At 34.5% G+C, this 9997-nt stretch overlaps 1 protein-coding gene across 1 annotated transcript in view; it reads left to right on the plus strand.

The window, feature by feature from the left end:
- TASP1 (taspase 1) overlaps window positions 1-9541 on the plus strand; it is a gene marked incomplete at both ends in the record, with an annotated part of 73977 nt that extends 64436 nt beyond the window's left edge. Inside the window, 2 exon segments of the mRNA XM_010177689.1 lie at window positions 4682-4792; window positions 9468-9541. Of these exon segments, the coding sequence (XP_010175991.1) occupies window positions 4682-4792; window positions 9468-9541 (185 nt within the window).
- Between the last annotated feature and the right edge of the window lie 456 nt (window positions 9542-9997).

The following is a 9997-nucleotide window of genomic DNA, read 5'->3' on the forward strand; positions in this document are numbered from 1 at the left end:
GATTTTTAGAACTAAATTAATGAAATATGTTCCTAAGCTTTGAATTCACAGTGTTTTGAGAACACTCAAATTAATTCCTGTGTTTGGTGCCTGGATTCTGTTTAGAAATAAAGTATAATATTACTTTTTACCATTATTTTTACAGATTTAATAATAGATGCATAGCATTGATCTGTCTAGAATCTTGCTTAACCTAGACCTACTCATTTGCACTCTACTACTGTGTTAAAATAAACTCTTTAGCATAATTGTAATCCTCAGTAATAAGTCTTCATATCCAGAAATATATTTCTTAAAAAATTAATATATTTTCATCCTTCTTTTAACATTTTTTAAAATTGCTCTAATTGGAAGATGGAATACATTCTCTGTTGTAAAGAATGTGCTGTTCAACGTGTATTTAATTTGGCTTAAAGTCTGATTTTTTGGGGAGGAGAAACAGTCTCTCTGAATTTACTGCAGTGTAGAATACTGTAACGTTAGTACTGTAGGCAATTGGCTTTTACTGCCACTATTTAGAGATAGATTCCCCACAACTTAGCCAGTGCAGTGAATTGGAGGCACGTACTATATTGTTGCTGATTTTGCACTGAGATGGTTTCGCTGAAATTGCTGGTGAAAGCAATTGCAATGGCTGTAGTCATGCAGTTTGCTTCTCATGACTCTGTGGATGTAAACCTTCAGCATGAAGAAAATCATGAACCATTGCAGGGGTTTTGCAAGTGACTGTGTGTTTGTGTCTTCATTTGCTGTTTGTGTGTGGAAGTGAGAAGAAGGGGTATGTTCTTGTTTCAGACTTTTTCATCTTTCCAGAATAATGCTCATTCTGCAGCTGATAATAAGATTGTGTAGAAAATTAGAAGTCGGATCTGCATTGTTGGGTTTTTAAAAAAAAATAATCTTCAGTAGCTGAGCTGACAATACTTAATCTTAGTAATTTCATGAGTTGCAACTGTATTTTGGCTCAATTTCTGTTGCAACAGCTCCAAACCAGGACTGTCTATAAGAAGAAAGCCAACAGGATCCCATCATTTTCATCGTTGTGTTGTACTATGTTGGTCAAGGTGCTACAAATGAGGATAGCCTGTAGGTTCTGGGTTTTGATGTTGTACACCACTGGACAAATAATGGTGTGTTTCTGTCTGTAGAAGAGGAAATGTGTCCCATCTTTTTTGCTTTGTTTGCACAAAACAAACTTATAATACGTTTCCTGGTTTAATACTCCATTCAAATTACACACTACAAGTCACTCTAAGCCATTTTATTGATCTCTCCATCCCCACAGTACTACTGTTATGATCAATTCTTAGAAAGTTAGTGCAGTAAGATCTGGTTGGTCTTGTTTGGCATAACCAACATTTGTCCTTCTTCTAAGGGCCCAACTTCTGTTATTCTTAAAGAAGTCAGCCTCTTGCTTATTTAGTGTGTTTTATGAGTGCTGAAGTTAAAACTATACTTTATCCTGGTTTTATCCTGTTTTTATCATGCTTTTATCATGCACAGCACCGTTTAAATTAATCATCTTAAGTTTTCTAGTTGAAGTAACGGTAGAGTGGCAAGGTACCTCAGCAATGGCTGAATTAATAAAGTCAGTTTTCTACTTTTTGAGTGTTTAGCATGGACTTCAAGGCCTTTGAATTTTGTGGGCTGGTAATAAATCTTCCATGGTGCATAATCATTGAAAGAAGTAACTTGGTTCAGAAGACAATTGTGTACATATTTAGGGTGATATGATGGACAGCATGTTTAGAGTCAGTAAATAAATGCTATTTATACTGGCAGAACTGGGATTCTCATGAGCATAGTTGTGCATGTATAGGTAGAGCATCTCTTTGGATTAAATGATAAGTTTAAGAGTTTGTTGTATGTGCTTGAAGCTTAAGGTTAAAATTATTCTTTTTAAAACCCTTTTTTTTAAAAAAAGTCTCACAAAACATATACTTTGAGTGATTACTTTTCTCATGCTGTACTCCACTGAAGAAGATGAATGTTTTGTTCTTGCCAAGAAATCCCTGTAAAAATGGAAGAATTCTGATGAAAATGTAGCGTTACATGTTTTGCTGCAGACTCTTTACATGGAAAGAAATATACTGCCAAGTCTTCTCTTAAAATTTAAAAAGAGAGAGCCTAGCATGTGCAAGTTATCCAAGTTATTGAAAATTTGATCCATGATGATGGCACATAGTTGACAAAAATACTGGGAAAATGAAGAAATATGTGATTGGTTTATTTACTGACTTTTCTTTCATCTACTCTTTCCTGAGTGTGGGAGAAAGAAAAACACTAAAAAAAGAAAAAAAAAAGTCTATAATCAGTAGTGCTGTCTGGTTTTATGTGTATTCATAAAGTCCTAGTGTTTTAGTATGGCCTTAAATATGCTACCTGTTTTAAATACCATTTGCTGGCTGTGCTCTGCTGAAGGAGAACACTTTTAACCATTTGAATTGGAGATTATTATTAGTTTTCACTACAACCTTGAAAGAACCTTTCACAGGCCTTGAAAGAGGAGAAACACTGCTTATTTAAAAAAAAAAGAACAACAAAACAACAAAAACCAAACCAAACAAACCCAAAACTTATTCTGATATCTTAAGGGTTTTATCCAACCTAAATAATTCCATAATTCTGTTCTATGATTCTATAACTATTTAGGTGACACCAGCAAAGTTACTTGATTAAAAATTAATATTCCAGAAGGTGGTTCTTACAGCGTATCTACAATTACCTTGGTTTGATTGATAGGCTAACTGTGAAGGTAAAAACCATTTTATTTCTGAGTATACAGTCTGAAGTGCCTGTTCCTCTGGTACTTAAGGAGGTTAGCTTGTCTTTGTTGTGCCTGAGACAATAACAGAGGAGCATCCACTGATAAATGACATAATTGTCAATCCTCTGCTGCAGAAGTTCAGAATCAGATGGGAACATAAGAACATCTTTTTGCAATGACATTTCAACACAGTATAACATGCAATTGAGGATGAGATTAGGTCTGCAGACCAAGTTTACATTAAGCCATTGTCTTTAAAGCACCTGAGTTTCTGAAGCAAAGATTAAAGGATGTATGTCTCCTATGAAGAAAAACACTTGTTTTGTTCATTTGCTTACAGAAGTCATACCACATACTTAGCCAGCATTTGGTTAATGCAGTGGAAGTGTAAGAGGTATGCTTAACATTGTGGAAAGCATGAAGAAATGGATTTTGATTTGGGTGGCAAAACTCTTTACAACTTGCATTTCAGTTTTAACCAAATGCAGTTTCCTGTTTTGTTGTCCATCATGTTACGATTGGCTGGATTCTTGGGTCACGGGGGTTTGATCACAATCAGTGGGTAATACAGAGAGTGTAATTGGTACCTAGTAATACAGAGGTGTAATTGGTACCCAGTAATAGTTCTTTTACAAAGCAAGTGGCGCTTTAAAGATAATATCTGTTTGTAGTAGATGAAAAAAGATATTACTGTTCGTTAAGCATACCACATTTATTATTTTCCTGCAATACAGGCTTCTATTGTAATAATCGCCTTGTATCACTTTTAAATGTGGCTACTCTTATGTTGAGAGAAAACATAGTAAAGCTTTTAGTTTTCCTTACAGTAAAGCTCGAAATTGGTTTTTATGGGAGTTTTTTTTTGTCATTATCTGCATTAAAGGAGTCATTTTAATCATATGAATAGCTGTGGGCAAGTTGAAGGAGGCTGATGAGTAGATCTGCTCTAAAGTTCTTGTGGCCAGCAAATCCTTTTACAGTGTCTGTACGCTAGACATAGTACACTAATTTATTTAAAAGAAAATAATTGAAATATGTGAAATGCCTGTTGCAATTGTGTGTTCAACTTTAAATCACAGTGTACTGCGAATGTATGACTAGGGTCTATTTGGCCTAAGTGCAAGAACTTGGTTAATTTTGTGGCTCAAGACATTTTAAATCATATGTAAATCATACCATTGTTTCCACATTTAAAACTACAGGAATCTCATTTCACATTACAAACAAGAAAAAGAATACTTAGACTTGATTCTTTTCCAACCCAAACTGTTCTGTGATTCTGTCATTTAGCTAACTTTAAAACTTTTCCAGCTTCTGATAGAAGATGTTTTAAATCATATGTCTTAAATTAACAACAGAAAAGCCACTTTAAAAAGTAGGATGTGTTTTGGCTTTTCTGCTAATATTCATAAAACAGCAAGGAAGACAGTCTATAGCAGTTTGATGTCTCTGTACAAAGTACTTTAAATTGGAAAAAATGAATAAACTGTAAAAGTGACCCAAATCTGCCTGATTTTTTTCATATGTGGCCATCTTTATATTAATTATAGTACTGAAAGAACTAAATATTGAGACATGATTTTTTTTCTTAACTTGGTGCCCCATTTTTCACTATTATATCTTCCTTGATCCAAGAACAAATGGTTTTGCACTCACAAATGTAATTTCAAATATTTTTTAATTCCATGTTGCTCTTTTTCCTTTTTTTTTTTTTTTTTGATTACTAGTAGATTACTATTTAGAAAGTTACTCATTACAAATACTAGGAAAAAATAAAACTGATGCTTTTGTAACCTGACTGTCTTTTCAGTGCTTATTGACAAGATTAAAGGGGGAAGGCAGGAAAGTGAAATAAACAAAATACCCAAGAAACTATTCCTATTGCAAATAATTCTTCCCAATGATTTTACCCAGGTTCACCTTTTCTAGCCAATGAAGATGGTGTACTTGGAGGTGTTATAGTTCTTCGGTCTTGCAGATGTTCAGCAGAACCTGAATCATCACAGGAAAAGCCAACTTTATTAGGTAAGAAATTCTTACTCATTTTTGCTTGAGCTAGGTGCTAACTCAAAGTGAAAGATGAAATAAAAACTGTCTGTGCATGTTTACCATTGTTCAAAGGCCACAGAGAAAATAAAAAGGAATTGAAATAGTTTGTGATGGCAAAACTCTAGAAAGTGAAATAATAGTATAAGCCTTGTTCTCTAAACTGCAGAAAAGAGCATTCTTTCTGACTTGTTATTTCTGAGCAGAATTGTGATTCAGAGGGTTGTGTGGGATCCTTCTAAAACCACGGCAATAGGAGTAATGGCTGCTTCTGGTGAGAGAGGGTAGGCTCCTCATAGAGGAGGATCACATTTTAGCTAGGGATAATGCATATGACTTTTTACTGTTTCTCAGTAATGCCAAAAATGCTATCTAAAAAGTTCTTTTTTCCTCCTTTTTGCAGTATAAAATGTAAAAATTTGGAGGATAGACTTAAAATTTGGAAGGGAAGTTATTTTATAGTTAGAAATTGTTTGTTATGCCCAGGATAATCTGTTTACCTAACTTGCAGTTACTATTTGCATCTGCAGACAATAGGAGTACTTGCTATTTATATTGAGATCAGCAGAAAACTGTACTTCACCTCCATCAGTAGAATAAAAAGGCTCTGAGCTTTACAGCCCTTCAGCCCTGTTTGTGTCCTAGAAACAAGATCCTCGTCGGTCTTGCTCCTTTACAGCAGAACAAGTGTATCATCATAAACTGTCACGCGGTTTGTTGTAGAAAACGGAATGCTGTGGGCACCTAGCAGAGGTGGGTGGAAATACAACCCAGAGATAGTAAAGCCCATGTTCCTCTTTGAAGGCAGGAATTTGGGGCTGAGGGCATATGAATTACTTCAGCATGACACTTGTACCATCTCTTTCCTGTGGTGCTCCTCAGATGTGGGCATATGTGTCTGGTCATGCTATGTGCTTATGTATTGGGTCACATGGACCTGTGTCATATATATTAATACTATGCTACCAGAATTAAAGTTTTATTCCTTTTTTATAATCCTCTGCTTTATTATTGTTTCCACAAATGTTCAATGAATTGCTGTCAGTAGCATTACAGATCTGAAGTAACATTCATCTCTTTTAAGATCTGACATGACAAATTTGATCACTTAAGTTAACTTTGTGTCTTAAAGTCATAACATCTCACCTGGTAAATCTTGAATTGCATAATTTCTTTTTAGTCTATAGGCTATTGTTCAGAAAGACACCTCACCTTTTGTTTTAATTAATTACTGCTTTTGTCCCACAAAATCCTAACACTGTGTCACCAGAGTTTGCCTGCTCACAGCCAGCCTGGAGTAGCAGACAGAGCGTGTGCTAAATGTGAGCTGGCAAATAGATTACTAATGATGGGTTAACCCACACAAGCTCCAGTATTTATTGCTGCCTGTTCACTCACTTCCAGGATGCTAGGATCAAGTTATTACGGTTGCGCAGGATGAGGTGTATGTTATCTTTCAATTTTGTTGTCATATTACACTTTGCTGGTTTGTGTTACATGAATCTTTAGTATATTACTTTGTCTGTGTAGGTCAGCTTGGGTCTGATCATATCCCCTCTCCAGTCATTCACTCTAATACGTAATTTTGCTCAATACAGTTAATGACATTCATATTTCTCTACCCAACAGTTGATGTTTATCTGTCTTTTATGCTTTTGGTCAACATCTCATCCGTAACACAAAGAACCAGAAATGTGGGAGATGAATCCTTACAGTTCTGATGATGGTTCTGGGATTATCCAGATGGACAACAAAGGAATTTTGGAAGGCTTGGATGAGAAAAGGCTTTAGAAATAGCTTTTGTATGTTGTATTTTTGGAGTTATTACTTGAATAGCTTGTCTTTTTGAAGAAGTGGACTATAAAATAGACTTTGACAGTCACCTTACTCTTGTATTTCAACTATTTGAAAGCCAAGACTGTCTAATCCCGACTCCAGAACCAGGGCATGGGCTGACAAACATACAGAGAATTTTGCAAGTTTGATTTACAACTTTCAGGTTTAAGAATGGAGTAATTGTGACATTATCTAGGGGAAATGCATCCTGACTTAAATTCTGTCTCTAAAGAAAGAGTTAAGAAAATGAAAATATAAGTTTGATTAAACAAGAAGGAACAAGATCAACAACTTTCACATTCTTATGCTTGGAAATGAGAGAAATATTTCTACTCATTTAATGTTTGTCATTTATGTAAGGAAAGATGTTCCTGTGAAGGAAGATTTGGTATTTTTTCCTCAGAAATTAATAAAGAAAATCCCCATATATCGTACATCAGAAGTAATGACTATTTGTCTATTGATTTGGGTTTTTTTTTTCCACTGAAATAAGATTCATGTAGCACAGCTTATTCTGAAGGTATTTTTTCTGTACCACAAAAATTTCCTGGATTATAGTGTATGCTGAGTTAATGTATAATTAAACATATGTAGTTTAATGTGTTGTTTGGGTTGAAGAGAAGTTATGTAATACTGAAGAACTTGGTGTCTAGAATAATGAAATCTCATATCTTTATTGCAGGGATGATTTTTTTCTTTTTTTTTTTTTTTATAATATCCAAGTGAGGAACAGGATTCCGATAGAATAATGAAATCTCATATCCTTATTGCAGGGATGATTTTTTTTCTTTTTTTTTTTTTTTTAAAAAAAAACCCAACTGTTGAAACAAATTGTAAGAAAGTGATTTATTAAAGGTTGAAAATATGTGAAATATCTTCAGAAGGGTATGTAATTCAGGTTTTTTGTTGTAATCCCAGTACTTGTAATAGCTAGCAATAACCCTATTTCATGCTAGTGCATGCTACTTTTGGTGGACAATGTAGAAGGAAAAAATTATTAAAAAAAACTTAACAGAACATGCCTAGAGTTATCAAAGGCACATAAAAAATATTTTGAGGGTATTTGTCCTCAACTGTTGCCCAGCTTCTCAAAATTAAAACAAAAGATTTAATTTGTCTCAAAAAAATATTAAATTATTTCCCTTACATTTGAATCTTTTAAGTTGTTAAGGAGGGGTTGGTCTCATTGAATGCGGTTACCTTGCACTGAATATCTTTCACTCTTTGAAAGCTTTTGACTGACCTTTGGGGATATCAGTCATGAACCTATTATGGTGGAGCAAAACGAAGTTCATCTTTCTTTTATGATGACATCTACATATCTATCAGAATTTTCAAGTCTTTCTGGGATTGTCTTGACTTTGATCTTCTACTCTGGGTTAATTGCTATGCAAGGATAAATGGTTCAAAGGATAAGCATACTCAGCATGCTGTGACCTTCATCAACTCTATTAAAGGAATGTGAGGAATAAGACTGAATGAGAGTTTTTAAACCATCTAATGATGCTTTTTACAGTATGTGAAGGTCTCTCTCTCTAAAGAAATATCTGGAAACAGCTTTTCATGGCATCTTGTGTAATTCATGTAAGACTCCTCCTGTAATCCAAAGGAAAAAAATTATAGTTCATTGCATTTTTTTAAACCTTTTGTGGTATTCTGTGAAACACCTTGAATTCTAATCAGCTACTTTTCTTTTTTCTCCTTCCAACTTGTGTACTTAATGAACAAAAAGGAAAACAGTTATGACATAAAGTAGGAAGAATACAATGTGGCAATTTATAAAGCATATGAATAATGTGCCTTTTACCTGAATTTTGTGTTGCAGCTGAGTAGCAGGGTAATAAAGATAGCTGTGTATGTATCAGGGAATTAAAGATCACTGTAATGGGCTGTTTCAACGACTGATCAATTGAGCCACTTTCAGACTTGAGAACAACACCTTACTGGATTAACATGCGTTAACAATATACATTAGCAGTTTAGTTAGTTTTCTTCGTTTTCTTAATCATTATCACTACAGACACAGTAGTTGGTCTTTAACATTTATATCCTAAATTAGCTGTGAGTTTACAGTACTCTAATTTTGCCAGGCATCTTTCTTACTTATTGTGCAGTATTATTCTGCTTCCATCGGACATCTCTCCTGCTTCTTCTGTGGGATTATTTTGGTTTCACCAGATGTCTTTCCTGCCTGCTTTTTATCTTCAGTTCTCATCTTGCAGACTTTACCACTTCTGCATGTTTTCCTGTATCCTGCTTGTGCAGCTAAACCACAAATCTCCATTTACCCATCAGTAGTTATATATTATGTATATATTTATGCTCTGTTCTGTGAAAAAGTGCTTGTTACTGGTTGTTCTGTTGATAGTGTTACAATTCTACAGAATCCTTGTATGCCATCTGGGTTTATGCTATTGTAGTGTCCTTATGTCTGCATTCACAAGCAGATGCAGATTATATCTACTTCTACTTTATGAGTGGAACAAGCTTCTGCTTTCAAAGTTGGTCCTATCTTTTAACTGTAGATGGATTTCTCATCTTGGTGGTTCCATATCATTGAAGTAACCTTCTCATTCTGGGTATTAGTTCTGGAGTGTGTGAATGCAAATAGTGCAGGAAAATCTTGTTTGTTTGATAGTGGTTTCTTTTGAGATTGAATTATTCTGGTAAGTATTTTTTGGTTTTTAAGTTTGCTTTTTGTCCTTTCCCAAACTATATTTTAAGCTATATTTGTTTCTCAATATTCCAGTCTTGTTAAATTGCATCTTAAATTTTAAATCAATGCATTTTTTGTGACTTCTTGCATTTTCCTTTATAGTGGAGTTTCTGTGGAGCCATACAACAGAGAGCATGTGTGTAGGATATATGTCTGCACAGGATGGTAAAGCTAAGGTAAGCCATGAGGAGTAGGTTGTCATACAGTAGAATGAGTGCAGAAGCTAAAGAGAATATGAAATAATGATAATGAAATGTATAAGAAATTTTTGTCTCTAAGAAAACAGAAAAAGTAATTGAGTGCATAAGCAGTTAAATGTATCTATTAATTAGGCATTTCTAATTGCTTTTTTTTTTTTAATTGCAGTAGTTAACAAACCTGCATGCAGCATTTACTAAACCTATGCTAACGTATGTATTATGTCATGAAAAGATGCCATAAACACATGTCCATTCCCTCTGCTGGCAGTAATGGTATTTGAATAACTTTATCCAGCTTGATTCAGTTATGTTGGCTATTTAGGTTGGTACGGGATTTTTCTGGGGGCATGTCTTCCTTCAGATAAAGCAATTGCACCATCAAGGTAGAAGGGAGAGGATATAAGTGGTAGAGGAACCGACAAGGAGAGGTGC

The sequence above is a fragment of the Antrostomus carolinensis genome, unplaced genomic scaffold, assembly GCF_000700745.2.
Source record: "Antrostomus carolinensis isolate BGI_N321 unplaced genomic scaffold, ASM70074v2 scaffold4131, whole genome shotgun sequence".
Classification (NCBI taxonomy): Eukaryota; Metazoa; Chordata; class Aves; order Caprimulgiformes; family Caprimulgidae; genus Antrostomus; species Antrostomus carolinensis.